At 35.9% G+C, this 15,588-nt stretch overlaps 2 protein-coding genes across 2 annotated transcripts; both read left to right on the top strand.

Annotated features, from left to right (window-relative positions):
- The first annotated feature begins 2,358 nt into the window (after positions 1 to 2,358).
- LOC131484889 (olfactory receptor 5P68-like) lies at positions 2,359 to 3,282 on the top strand. Its single transcript, XM_058683701.1, has one exon. It carries the CDS (start codon positions 2,359 to 2,361, stop codon positions 3,280 to 3,282), a length of 924 nt encoding a protein of 307 aa, XP_058539684.1.
- Positions 3,283 to 14,937: 11,655 nt separating this feature from the next.
- Positions 14,938 to 15,288, top strand: LOC131484838 (large ribosomal subunit protein P2-like). Its single transcript, XM_058683573.1, has one exon. The coding sequence runs from the start codon at positions 14,938 to 14,940 to the stop codon at positions 15,286 to 15,288; it is 351 nt and encodes a 116-aa protein (XP_058539556.1).
- Positions 15,289 to 15,588: the final 300 nt, after the last annotated feature.

Raw genomic sequence — 15,588 nt, 5'->3', positions numbered from 1 at the left:
TAACTTCTTGAAAGTCTGTTCTTTTTTCACTGATTTGTACTTATGTGTTTTCCATAATTTTTATAGAATGTTAATACCTGCTTTTAGCCAAGAGTGTTATGCTTTAACTATATTTCAATCAAAATAACATTGTTAATATTTTAAACTTTTTTATATCTAGTAAATTTATACTTTGTTTTTAAAAACTATTTCTCTAAACATTATTAATTTTCCTCACATATTTCTTTATTTCAACTTTGAAAAATAATAATCAATTTCCAAATATCCTGTGTAATTGAAAATAACAATTTCATTTTTGATATAATTTGCTTAGTAGAAATTCATATATATATATATATATAAATTACTTATAAAAATATATACTCTTCATTCATTTACTTCTTTTACATCTGTTTCTTAATAAAATTTTGATATCATCCAGGTACAGTTTGGTAAAGATTGAGATAGGACAATTGTGTAGTGATGATTCTACATAAATATGGAAGTTAAGCTAATGGGGTTTGCCAAATTATATATAAAAGAGAAATAGAAAAGGTGGCTAACACAAACACAGGAAAAAAGACAGAGAAGGAGTGAATGGTACTGCTTAGGTATCAGAGACACAAGACACAGACAGGTCTTAAAGTGCTCATAGTTTCAAAGTTAGAAATTTATTCATGAAGAGTTTAAAAAGTAAAGTATTTAAAAATCACTTTCTTTTTCTTTGCTCATTTGTTTTGTTTCTTAATTTCCACATATCAGTGAAATCATATGGTATTTGTCTTTCTCTGACTGACTTATTCCACTTAACATAATACTCTCTAACTCCATCCATGTTGTTGCCAATGGCAAGATTTCATTCTTTTTCATGGCTGAATAGCATTCCATTATGTAGATAGATGATCGAGAGATAGATAGATAGATAGATAGATATAGATATAGATATTGTATGTGTTAGATGGTAGTTGGAAGATGTGGTGTATATATAAGATACAGATATAGATATTGTATGTGGTAGATGGCAGATGCATATATTTATATATACACCACATCTTCCAACTACCATCTACCACATACAATATCTATATCTATATCTGTATCTATATCTATCTATACTTATATCTATACCTATAGATATATAGATATAGATAGATAGATATAGATACAGATATAGACATAGACATAGATATAGATATAGATATAGATATAGATATAGATATAGATGGTATAGATGATATAGATATAGATATATACACCACATCTTCTTTATCCAGTTATCAGTTGATGGACACTTGAGATGTTTCCATAATTTGACTACTGTAAATAATGCTGGTATAGACTTTCGGGTGCATGTATCTCTTTGTACTTAAATGCAAATGTCTTTCCAGCATAAGTTCTGAGCGGTGGACAACATCATGGACCATTTCATAGATGGAGCTTTTCAAGGAATGACTAACAGTTGTGTATGTAAGTAAAGCCCTTCCCAAAGTGTCCCAGAATGAAGGCATCTGCCATGGCAAAGGAAGAGGAACACATTTTAAAAAGTGAACTTAAGGAAACCAATCCAAATGTTATCACTGTATAATTTTCTCTGGAACAAAATATGTAATTGATCTAATGATAACTATCCTTAGTATAAAACTGCTTTTAGGAACAACTATGAAAGAGAAAAACTTTTGTGTATCACCACATTCAAACTGAAACTACAATTATCAAAGGAATATTCAGAGAATCACAGATAAGCAAGATTAATAAAAAGTCAATACATACTGCCAATACATGTTCACCCCTTCATGTTAGGATGTCCTTGGAACCACAGTAGAGGGGACGGCCATCTTGCCAGCGCAACCCAAGGAAAAGCCCCTAGTAGTGTGCCAGAGCGAATTGGAGGTCAACCAATCACTGAGCGACAGCATGACCTGATGCGAAAAAGACCCACCTGGACCTAAACCTAGAACCGCTGCAGCTTAAAAACCCCACCCCACCACACCTGGGCGCGACTTCCCTGACTCCTCTCTCTCTTTCTCTCCCTGAGTCACGGAACTTCGCCCGAGAACTCAGTTCCCGATAAAGCCTTTGCTAAAAATTTTTTAGCCTCTGACTCTTATCTTTACCCTGTCTTACGCCTGACCCTAACACTTCAGCCCCTCCTCCAGACTCTCCTGGCTTCTAGCTAATTTGGACATGCAGATTTAGGAATGAGGACATAATACTACAATCTGGGATGGAAGTCACAGCATCATGGAGTTTACTGGACAAGGTTTTAGCCCTGGCTATGTAACAGTATCCCCCCTTGAAATAAGCCATGTAAAGTTATTTCATTGTACAAGAATTGTTTTCATCTATAGCTCTTAGATGGGAGAAAAAAAAAAGAGAAATATGTCCACTGTTACTTATGTCATCCTGCTTGGTTTTGGGGACCTTGAAGAAAATGAAACTATCCTTTTCTTTTTATTCCTCAGCCTTTATATGATCACACTGTTTAGTAACCTGCTGCTGATCTTTGCTGTCCAGAAAAGTTCACATCTTCATACTCCAATGTATTTTTTCCTGTGCCATTTATCCTGTGTGGATGTTGGATACTTAAGCAGCATTTTTCCCCAGTTGCTGTGGGAGGTTTTGGCTGCTGGTGTCACTATCTACTTTACTGCCTGTGTGATGCAATTGTACGTTGTTGGTGCTCTGCTCACTGTGGAGTGTTTCCTCCTGGCTGTCATGTCCTATGATTGCTCTTTGGCCATCTGTCGGCCCCTGAGATACTCAGTACTTACGGACCACAGAGTTTGTGTCAAGTTGGCAGTTGCTTCGTGGACTGGTGGTTTTCTGTTCGTGGGTGCCGTGCTAGTTTTGCTTAGCTCTTTAACTTTCTGTGGTCCCCACATCATCAACCATTTCTTTTGTGACTTCTTCCCACTGGTGAAGCTTTCCTGCACAGACACTACAATGGTGGAAAGGGCAGAATTTGCTTCATCATTCCTATCCCTGTCTCCATTCTTTTGGACATTGTTATCATACGGTTGCATTCTGTCCTCCATTTTAAGGATTTCTTCTTCTACCGGGAGACACAGAGCCTTCTCCACCTGCTCATCCCACTTGATTGTGATGAGTTTGTTTTATGGAACTCTGGTTGTGGTGTACATGATACCACCATCAGAAACAACATTCAGTCTGAACAAGCTTTTCTCACTTTTCTACACAGTCCTCATACCCATTCTTAATCCCTTAGTTTATAGTCTGAGAAACAAGGATGTTCAAATTGCTCTGGAGAAAGAAGCCACACCCAGTTGTTCAGTAGATAACTAGGGCTAGATAAAAAGGTGGTCTACTGAAAAAATGTGGTCCAAAATGGAATTGGAGTAGAACTTGGGGACTGTGGAAATTCCGTTTAGGCAGTTGGTCAATCAATTAAAATGAATCAATAAATTTATAATAATATGGATATGACCAATAAATAAAACATCATTAATATTATTAACTTCAAATTAAATGGAAACATTAACTCTATGTGAGGTAGTAGAATATCAGCTATAAAATTATTACAACATGATTTTCAAGAGTATTTCTATCTATATGAAATTTTGTCCTCACCATTCCCTGAGAGCAGCAGTGTGTGGACTCAATTATATAGGATACACTGCTAAAAATTGTTAACATCTTAGTAACTTTATTAACATGGGGAAATTTGCTTCCAAGTTGGATGTAAACTTTCTTGATAGTACTTTGTGTACTTAAATTTTCTTCACTAACTTGTAATTTAGGATACTTTAATTAGGAATAAGCCAAAATATGTGACTAAATCCTAAAAGAGTAAATACTAAAGAAAAATAAAAGTATAGTTGGAAGAAGTCTGACTTAAAGTATTTAATAATAGAGATTGTTTTAAGAATTTAGCTTATATTGATGTAAATAAAATAGAAATCATATCTTCTAGTACTGCTTTTAGAGTACCATTATCGATAAAAAAAAAAAAAATAACACAATTTTTACTGCAGTTAAAAACAAAAAACAAAAAACAAAGTCAGGACAATTTCAAAGAATATGACCAAGTGTGAGTTCAGGCTGAGATTATCAAGGCATTTTAAATACTTATAGAACTTAACAGGGTGTATCATTTTGATATATATATATATATATATATATATATATATATATACACACACATATATATTAAAGCAGGGGCACCTGGGTGGCTCAGTTGGTTAAGCGGCCGACTTCAGCCCAGGTCATGAGTTCAAGCCCCACGTCGGGCTCTGTGCTGACAGCTCGGAGACTGGAGACTGTTTCAGATTCTGTGTCTTCCTCTCTCTTTTCCCCTCCCCTGCTCGCACTCTGTGTGTGTGTCTCTCTCTCTCAAAAATAAACATTAATTTTTTAAAAATATTGGGGCACCTGGGTGGCGCAGTCGGTTAAGCGTCCGACTTCAGCCAGGTCACGATCTCGCGGTCCGTGAGTTCGAGCCCGGCGTCAGGCTCTGGGCTGATGGCTCAGAGCGTGGAGCCTGTTTCCGCTTCTGTGTCTCCCTCTCTCTCTGCCCCTCCCCCGTTCATGCTCTCTCTCTGTCCCAAAAATAAATAAAAAATGTTGAAAAAAAATATTAAAGCAGTTAATGAAATATGAATAATCAGAATTTGACATAGGTTATGACGAAAATGAAATAGCTATGTGAAGGGAGCAGATGGAAATACAATGGCCCCAAAACAATTGGAGATGCATATCAAAAAAAAAGTAGAAGGGGCGCCTGGGTGGCGCAGTCGGTTAAGCGTCCGACTTCAGCCAGGTCACGATCTCGCGGTCCGTGGGTTCGAGCCCCGCGTCAGGCTCTGGGCTGATGGCTCGGAGCCTGGAGCCTGTTTCCGATTCTGTGTCTCCCTCTCTCTCTGCCCCTCCCCCGTTCATGCTCTGTCTCTCTCTGTCCCAAAAATAAATTAAAATGTTGAAAAAAAAAATTTAAAAAAAACAAAAAAAAGTAGAAGCCCTTTATAGCCCTGAGGTATAATCATACTTCATACAATACAAAGGAATCAATTCCAAGTATATTATGGAATCTAAATGTAAAAACCTAAAGATTAATTTAGAAAAATATCTTTTTGTGTGTGAAATTAAGGTAAAGGGATACTTTTTAAAATCAAATATAAAGGAAAATATGTGGAAACTCGGCTATATTCAAATTAAAAATTCATGTTCATGATAATACATCTTTGGAGAAAAATGCAAAAGAAAGCGATAGACAAAGGGTGACTATATATTATAAGCAATACAAAGCAGATTTAGGTCACATCTAAAATATATAAAGTATTTCTACAAATTAATAAGAAATTTGCAGCAAACCCAGGGGAAAATATATATAACATAAGCTTTAATATGGTTTTTAAAAATATGAAAAACAAATGGTCAAAAACTTATGCAAAGATAAATTATCTTCTTTTGGTGTCACCAGAGGGCAGACATTGAGAATAGATTTTAAGCGCAAGTAACTTATTTGGAGACCTGTCTAAAGAATCATAGGTGGTAGAGCTTGGAATTGATTTAAGAGTCATAAGAAAAACAGGTTTGGATACAGTAATGAAAAATTACCAGTGATATGAACTGAAACTCAATCCCACTGGTAATTTCAGGAGAAGATTTAGAAAAAACCTCTGAATTTCTTCATTTATTTAGCAAGAGCATATAGTACTTATTACCAACAATGTCTGTCATTGGTAGAAATCTTTTTCCTGGGAGCACTGAGTCCCAATTTTTTGCAAACAATGGGACAAGCACGTTCCTGGAACTAGATGCAATTCTCAGAATGATATTCACTAAGATTGCAGTAAGAAGTCATAATCTTGTAGCAGAATGGTGAACATGGATGGATGTGGACAAGGCACCAACAGTTTCAACATCAGCACTGAGCTTTTTATACCTCAAAGAACTTTAGAAAAAAAAAACCATATGGGAAAACTATTACATTTCCATCAAAACAGTTAAAATCAATGGTGATGCTAGAATTTGTCAAGGATGCAAAGGAAACAACTTTCATATTCTACTAGTGAGAATAATATATGTTAGGATCTACTAAGTTTGAGCATATGCTTAATTGTAAAGCAACAGTTCTACTCCCTGGTATTTACATAGCAAAAAATGCATGTGATACAAAAGATATTACCAAAAATGTTTAGTATGAGAATTATTTCGAAAGGGGCATAAACATCTTTTTTTTCAGGGGGATGGGTAGACATCTTAGATATTTATCATTAGAATGGATATAAAAACTTTGACACATACATATATGGAATAACATACACATTTTATTATGAGAGACATATAGCTAATGAAATAACACAATGTGTGATTTTAAAAAAAAATGATAATGCCTATATTACTGTTCTTTGATCATTTCATTTGTGTGGCATTTCACTATAAGATGTTTGAAAAATATAACCATTATCTTCACATTCATACAAAATGATAGGTTAAATGAGGATATAAAGGTTAATTTTTACAACATTTTTATTTATATATGCCACAAAAGAGGAAGCATTCAAAAATTTGTTTCCACACATCTATTAGTGATCCTGACATTGGTCAAACCGTTCTACAGACTTTTTCACATCATCCTTGATAGTCAGAGTTATTAACCTACTATTGGCATTTAGTGCCTCAGTGGCCTTTCTGAATATCATTTCTGCTATCTTCATTAAATCCTACCATGAGACATCCCACAGGGGGATTTTATGGTTTTTTATATTGAAAACAAGTATTGATTATTCCAACTAATGGGAAAAGGAAGGCTGGTTATCTGTTGTGCCCCAGGAGAAGAAACAAAGTTGGAATATAATATTGGCATGCAACACCTAAGCAACTGACCTTTCTAGTTTTGGAATAAAGTTTTTGAAAATCTGAATTCGACTGTCATACTGTTGTTCACTTACTTGCCAGGATATGCTTCAACTTACACTAGAGAAAGTTTGAGTAGGAATAGAAAAGAGAATATTGATGTAGCACAGCCCATGGTGCATTCGGCTTCACTTACATTATTCCACACCCAATGCAAGTTATAACAGCGCAAGCACATTCCACTCAGTCACTCCCAATAAATGCAGCTTTTGAATAAGTATGGAAGGCAAGGAAGAGACAGTTGATGATTCTAAAAAGTAAACAGTAGCAGTACAATTTGGGGAAGAAGACCAGAATTTGAACTAACAATGAATCAGAGGTAAGTTTTTCACTGTTGCTCCATTTTCCTGTCCTCGAAGTAAGTCAACCAAAATCTATAAATGGGTACCAGTGCATTTACAGGAGATCTAGGAAAATCTTTCTAGTTCTTCCTCAAAGACAAGAAAAGGGAATTCCTAATATTTCAGCAAAATTCAGAATCTTCTCTAATTTTTCTCTCTATTTATTTGGTACCATTATTCACTTCCCTATAACTCTACAAGAGTGCAGAGTGGGGACCTCCAGGGGCCGTTTTCTTCAGCAGAGGGACTGTGTTCATAAATGGTTGTGGAGATCCCCATATCTTTTCTTCCTGTTCAGTTTTGCAAAGAACATAGTGTATTACCAAGAAGTACATGCAAAATGTGACAACTAAATTCCTAGTTTTCTGGGAACAAGGCAGAAAAGGGGAGGCCCAACGAATGAAATTTACCAGAAAGATTCTGGAGCCAGTGAGATTCAGTTAAGTAATGCCATGAAGTTTCACATCCATTCATATGATCATAAAGAGCACTTAAGACTTAAAACTGAACTTAACTGATAGACTACCATAAGTTTGTAGACTTCTCACTGGGTCATGCACATGTGGACATATCTAAGTAGAACTGCAAAAAGTCTGAAAGTGGAAGACAACAAAACCAAAACAGAAGCAGCTGGTTAAAACTTGTACCATAAGCTTATATGGGATGATTTATGCTAAAAAATAAAGAGAAAAAAGAAAAGTCAGCATTTTCTGTATTATTTAAACAATGCCTACAGACTCATCATAAACTATACAAAATTTCCACGATCACTCCAAAATTACTTGGCATGTAAAGAAACAAGAAATTTTCAACTTGCTATAGAAAAAACAATTATATGATGTCAATGCCAAAGTGCCAATTATTGAATTTTTATAGGCTTTAAAGCAGCTATTATAAAAACGATTCACTGAGTAACATTCAACACATACTAAGATAAAGGACACATAAATATATAGACAAACAAAGACAGAAACATTGAAATTTTAGACTAAAAAATGAAATGAGGGGTGCCTGGGTGGCTCAGTTGGTTGAGTGTCCAACTTTTGGCTTCACTTTAGGTCATGATCCCACAGTCTACACTGAGCTTGGAGGTTGCTTAGGTTTCTCTCTCTCTCTCTCTCTCTCTCTCTCTCTCTCTCTCTCTTTCTAACTCTCTGCCTCAGTCCCCTTCTCACGTGCTCTCTTTCCTGATTAAAAAAAATAAATTTAAAATTGAAATTATATATTAATTAGGTGAACTCAAAGAGAATGAAGACCATAGAGGAAAGAATCAGAACTATAAGGTAGTTCACTCAAAACTATTCAAACTGAACAATATTAATAGCAAATATTGGTAAATGAAATGACAGAGTCTCAGGGGATTTATGGATAAATAACAAAGAAAAAAATCAATTATCTTGTCACTGGGGTCCCAAAAGGAGAGGATAGAACTCAGGCAGAAAACTCACTAAAAGAAATTGTAGCTGAAAGCATCACAAATTGGCAAAACAACATAAACTTACAAATTCCAAAGGCTAACAAAGACTTAACTAGAATAAACCCAAACATATACATGCCTAATCACAGCATAGTCAAACTGTTAAAAATGAAAAACAATGACAAATCTGTAAAGCAATCAGAAAAGAATGACACATTGTGTATGTATAAATGTCAAATGATTATGGATTTTCGTCTGAAAATGTGGAACCCAGAAGGAGGTGAAACAAAATGCTCATAGTGCTGAAAAAAAAACAAAAAACAAAAAAACAGTGGTTAACCCAGAATTCTCTACCCAGTGACTTTATCCTTCAGGAATAAAAATGTAATAAAGGCATACCCAGATAGAGCAAAACTAAGGGAATTCATCATCAACAGATATTTTTTAAAACAACTCCTTCAAAAAATTATTTCAGATAGGTGGTGAATGATAAAAAAAAAAAAAGAGGTTTGGAATATCAGGAAGAACAAAGGGTAAAAATAATGATAAATAAATTATTCTTGCTTGGGTTCTTGAAAATATGTTTGATGATAAATTACAAAAGGTATAATTTGTCCCATGCAGTTTATAGTAGTTGTAGGTTTTTTTTTTTTAAATAGATGAAAGCACTTAAAGAGAGGAATGTAAAACAAATAAACAAACAAACAAAACTTATGTGATGGTAAAATTTCTACCTGAACTTAAAATGTAAAATACTGATTTGTGGCAGATTGTAAAAGGTTCATTGTTAGAAGGTAGAGGTGGGTCCAAAAAGTATCCCACAGACTGATAAGTCACTTTAAGACTGAAAAATGAAGCAAGTCACTCCATATAATTTACACAGAGCTTTATTCAGGGTAACTACTGACCTGGTAATCAACTGGGTGAACAGATGATCCAGGTGGTACCTAACTATTTTCCAACTCCATTCCCCAAGGTATTCTCTATCAAGTTTGGACCTTAATACTCAACTTTTATGAAGTGGGGGGTATGGTGGTGAGGTTACAGGTAGTTATCTAAAGTGGCATCATCCGTACACCAGAGGATCTATGCTAGTTACCCAAAGTGAGTGGGGTCTTCTGTGCATCAGTCACCTCTATTAGTTGCCTAAAGTGGCGCTTTCTGTGCACCAGCCATCTCTGGTAGATAGCTGAAGTGGAGCCTTCTGGGGGTGCTTGGGTGGCTCAGTTGGTTGGGCTGCTGACTTCAGCTCAGGTCATGATCTCATGGTCCATTTGTCTGTGAGATTGAGCCCCATGTCAGGCTCCATGTCAGGCTCTGTGCTGAACAGCTCAGAGCCTGGAACCTGCTTCAAGTTCTGTGTCTCCCTCTCTCTTTGCACCTCTCTGTCTGTCTCTCTCTCTCAAAAATAAATAAACATTAAAAAAAAACTTTTTTGAAGTGGAGCCTTCTGTACACAACTTTAGGAAACATTAGAACAAGTCCATATCACATTTAGAGCATATCCTCCATGGGCCTAGAACACATAGCCAAGGAGGTCATTGCATGGGCATAAACAACTGGAGAGGCAAAGAAGGACTCAGTGTTGTCAAAACTCCTACAGTTAATGTATATAGATGTGGAAACAAATTATAAAAAAATGCTCCCTCAACTTTCTATGTCCTAATCTCTGACATGTGTGAATATGATACATTACTGTTACAATTTTGTGATCCTATATGGCACAGTTGACCTTAATATAGGAATATCATCCTGCATTATCCACTGGTCCATAGGAATCATGGATACCTTATAATCAGAGAGCTCTTTTATACTAGTGGATAAAGAGTAAGTCAGAAAAATGTGAAACTTGGACGTGATTTGACACTCATTTGTTGTCTTTGAATACCAAAACTCCACAAAAGCAGCATCATAAAAGTAAACAAACAATGTTTAAAAAATGTTGAACCAAAAATCCTCAACAAAACATTAGCAAATCAACTCTATCAGCATACACAAGATAATAAAGATCATCTACACAAAACCTTCAGTTACCATCAGGTTTAAAAATGGGACATCGAAGGGCGACTGGGTGGCTCAGTAGGTTGGGCATCCAACTTCAGCTCAGGTAATGATCTCGCAGTCCATAGGTTTGAACTCTGCATCGGATTCTGTGCTGACAGCTCAGAGCCTGGAGCCTGTTTCAGATCCTGTGTCTCCCTCTCTCTGCCCCTCCCCCACTGATACTCTGTTTCTCTCTCAAAATTTAAAAAAAAAAATATTTTTTTTAAATGGGACATTGAATGCTTTCTCCCTAGAATAGATTCAAAGGCAAGGGTGTTAATACACACAACTTCTGTACAACTTTCTACTATAACTCTTGGCCATTGTAAGACAAGAAACATAACAAAATCCATAGAGATATAAAGAAAGAACTTAAAATGCCCCTACTTATAGAAAGCATGATTTTCAATTAAAAAAAATCTAAGAAATGTACTCCAAGAGAAAACCTCTTTCATTTAATGAGTCAGTTTAGCAAGGTCCCAGAATATATAATCAAAACATAAAAACACACCATATTTCTATGTGCTAGGAATATAAATTTGGAAGCCAAGACAACACAATTAACAATAACACCAGAGGTAAATAAAATATTAGGTGACCATCTAAATATGGTATGTACATAATCTGCATGATACAGACTTCAATATGTTAATAGAAGACATCAGAGGAGTAACTAAATGGAAACTCATATCATGTTCACAGAGAACAAGAAACAATGTAATAAAGATATCAATTCTTATTGATCTGTACCTTTAGCAGAATTCTATTTAAAATACCACTGGATTTTTGTAGATCTAAACAAACTGATGATAAAGTTTATATGGGTTTATATGGGTTGGGCCAAGAAACTACTTGGCCAATACCAAATAATTTAGAAAAACAAGAATTTTGATGAATAAGTATGGTCAATTTCAAGACTTATTATGAAGGTACAATAATTAAAATTTCATGCTATTAATAAAATGATAAATAGATCGATCAATGAGAAAATGTAGAGAGTTAAGAAATAGAGCCTTAAAAATGTGCCCATCTGATTTTTTTTAAAGATACATATAAAAACAATTGACTGAAGCAGGGACAGGATTTTGTAAACTGGTGTTAGAACACATGAGTATCCTGGGGCGCCTGGGTGGCACAGTCGGTTAAGCGTCCGACTTCAGCCAGGTCACGATCTCGCGGTCCGGTCCGTGAGTTCGAGCCCCGCGTCAGGCTCTGGGCTGATGGCTCGGAGCCTGGAGCCTGTTTCCAATTCTGTGTCTCCCTCTCTCTCTGCCGCTCCCCCGTTCATGCTCTGTCTCTCTCAGTCCCAAAAATAAATTAAAAAATTAAAAAAAAAAAAAAAAAAAGAACACATGAGTATCCAATACAATAAAAGGAAGCATGACTTAAACCTCATGGTGTCCACAAAAATTAACTTTAAAAATAAATTATAAATTATAAAACTTTTAGAAGTAAACACAAATAAAACTTTAGCAATCAGAAATTTGACACAGTGTTCAGAAGGGACACCAAAAATACAATATATGAAAAGGAATTAAAAAACAAGACTATCGGGAATATGACAGGGATATCCACTCTTACCACTGTTGTTCATCATAGTACTGGAAGCCCTAACGTTAGCAGACACCAAAATGAAATAGAGTCATCCAATTTGGCAAGGAAGAAGTCAAGCTTTCACTCTTCACAATGACATGTTACTCAACGTGGAAACCTGAAAGACTACACCAGAAAACTGTAGAACTGATCCATGAATTCAGCGAAGTCACAGGATATAAAATCAATGTACAGAAATCGGTTGCATTTGTATACGTCAGTAATGAAGCAGCAGAAAGAGATACCAAGGGATCAATCCCATTTACAATTGCACCCAAACCCATAAGATACGTAGGCATAAACCTAACCAAAAAGGTAAAAGATATGTATACTGAAAACTATAGAAAGCTTATGAAAACAATTGGAGAAGACACACACACACACAAATGGGAAAACATTCCATGCTCATGGATTGGAAGAACAAATACTGTTAAAATATCGATATTACTCAAAGCAATCTACACATTCAATGCAATCCTTATCAAAATAACAACAGCATTCTTCACAGAACTAGAACAAACAATCTTGAAATTTTTATGGAACTACAAAAGACCCTGAATAACCAAAGTAATGTTGCAAAAGAAAACCAAAGCTGGAGGCATCTCAATTCTGGACTTTAAGCTATATTACAATGCTGTAATTATGAAGACAGTATGGTACTGGCACAAAACAGACACATAGATCAATGGAGCAGAATAGAGAATCCAGAAATGGACCCGCAAATATATAGCCAACTACTCTTCAACAAAGCAGGAAAGAGTATCAGGCAGAAAAAAAGTCGCTTCACAAATGGTGATGGGAGAACTGGACAGTGACATGCAGAAGAATGAAACTGGACCACTTTCTTACATACACAAAAATAAATTCGAAATGGGTGAAAGGTCTAAATGTGAGACAGTAAACCATCAAAATCCTACAGGAGAAAACAGGCAACAACCACTTAGACTGAGACCACAGCAGCTTCTTACCTGATATGTCTCAAGAGGCAAGGAAAACAAAAGCAAAAATGAACTATTGGGACCTCATCAAGATTAAAAGCTTCTGCATGGTGAAGGGAACAGTCAAGATAACTAAAAGGCAGCCTACATAATGGGAGAAAATATTTGCAAATGACATATCAGATAAAGGGAAAGTATTCAAAATCTATAAAGAACTTATCAAACTCAACACCCCAAACACAAATAACCCAGTTAAGAAATGGAGAGAAGACATGAATAGACACTTTTCCAAAGAAGACATCCAGATGGCTAACAGACACATGAAAAGATGCTCAACATCACTAAACATCAGTGAAATACAAATCAAAACCACAATTAGATACCACCTCATACCTGTCAGAATGTCTAAAATGAACAACTCAGGAAACTACAGATGTTCACGAGGATGTGGAGAAAGGGGAACCATGTAGCACTGTTGATGGGAATACAAACTGGTGCAGCCACTCTGGAAAACGGTATGGAGGTTCCTCAAAAATTAAAAATAGAATCATCCTAGGACCCAGCAATTGCATTACTAGGCATTTATACAGAGGATACAAAAATGTTGTTTTGAAGAGGCCCATGCACCCCAGTGTTTATAGCAGTGCTATAAACAATAGCCAAATTAAGGAAAGAGCCCAAATGTCCATTGACTGGTGAATGGGAAAAGAAGATGTGTTTATATATACAATGGAATAGTACTCAGCAATGAAAAGGAACAAAATCTTGCCATTTGCAACAACATGGATGGAACCAGAGGGTATTATGCAAAGCAAAATATATCAGAAAAAGACAAACATCATATGACTTCACTCATATGCAGAATTTGAGGAACTCAACAGATGAACAGAGGAAAAGAGAAGGAAAAATAAGATAAAAAGCAATAGGGAGGCAAACCATGAGACTCTTCAATGCAGAAAACAAACTGAGGGCTGCTGATGGGGAGGTGGGTGGAGGGATGGGTTAAATGTGTGGTGGGCATTAAGGAGGGTACTTTTCAGGATGTGCACTGGGTGCCATATGTAAGAGATGAATCACTGGGACTACACTGTATGTTAACCAATTTGAATTTAAATAAAACACACACACACACACACACACACACACACAAGATTTATCAAAAATTTAAAAACACTTATATAACAACACCAAAAACACAAATTTTGAAATAAATAATTCACAAGCAGGACTTCATTGAAATTAAACATTTCTGCTTATATTGCTAAATGAAATAAGCCAATCTGTAAAGCCTACATAGTATATAATTCCAACTACAACAGATTTTTGAAAAGGCACAATTATGGACATATTAAAAATGATTAGTGTTTGCCAGGGACTGACTTTATGAGGAGTAGAGGGACAGTGCTGATTTAATGGGTGAATTTTTAGGGCAGGGAAGTTAATCGATATGATTCTATAAGAATGGTTACACTAGCAACAATGAACCACATTGTAAAATACAGACTTTGTGTGATCATGATGTGTGGATATAGGTTATCAATAGTAAACAATGTACCAAATTTAGTAGGGACGATGCTAATGAGGAAAGTTTTTCCTGTATGTCTTTAAGATGTATACACTAGATCTCTGTACCTTCACTTCCATATTGTCATGTATCTAAAAGTGACTCCCCCCCCAAAAAAAAAGAATAAAGGCTTGGTCCAACCCTAATGCAGCCAAGGTTGCAAGCCTGAGGATTTTCCAACCCAAGATGTGTTACATCACCTCCTACCTGCTGGCTTCCCTCAGAAACAATGCCTCCCCCAGTGCCAAATACATCAAGAAGATTCTGGATAGTGTCGGCATCAAGGTGGATGACGACCGGCTCAACAAAGTCATCTGCGAGCTGAATGGAAAAAAAAATATATTGAAAATGTCACTGCCCAGGGGGAGTGTCAAGCTGGTGGTCAGCATGCTCACTGGTGGGACTGTGACTGTCTCTGCTGCTCCAGGATCTGCAGCTCCTGCTGATGGTTCCAACACAGCCACAGCAGTGGAGAAGAGAGATGACAAGAAGTCAAAGAAGTGGGACGTTGATATGGGATCTGGATTGTTTCATTAGAGCCCCACTCTCCTGCAAAGAAAACCCTTTTTGCAAATAAATAAATAGATAAATAAATAAATAAATAAATCTAAGAAAAACATAAACAATAAATGTCTGTGGAAGACAAACAATGAAAGTACAATATACAGTGGAAGAAAGCATTTACACATCAAATTCTAGCAATAAGCTTGTATTGAGAGTACATAAAAATTATTCAATATTCAAGAGGAAGAAAATAAAGTATACAATTAAAACCTATATGGATATTTTACTAAGTAAATAAATGATAATTAAGACCATGAAGATACTCACTATTAA

The sequence above is a fragment of the Neofelis nebulosa genome, chromosome 1 (genome assembly GCF_028018385.1).
Source record: "Neofelis nebulosa isolate mNeoNeb1 chromosome 1, mNeoNeb1.pri, whole genome shotgun sequence".
Lineage (NCBI taxonomy): Eukaryota > Metazoa > Chordata > Mammalia > Carnivora > Felidae > Neofelis > Neofelis nebulosa.
Note: the sequence above shows the minus strand (reverse complement) of the source record. Positions and strands in the feature narration are given on the sequence as shown.

Excerpts from the sequence above, each read along its gene's own strand:
- LOC131484889 (XM_058683701.1), top strand. The coding sequence starts at position 2,359 with ATGTCCACTGTTACTTATGTCATCCTGCTTGGTTTTGGGGACCTTGAA.
- LOC131484838 (XM_058683573.1), top strand. The coding sequence starts at position 14,938 with ATGTGTTACATCACCTCCTACCTGCTGGCTTCCCTCAGAAACAATGCC.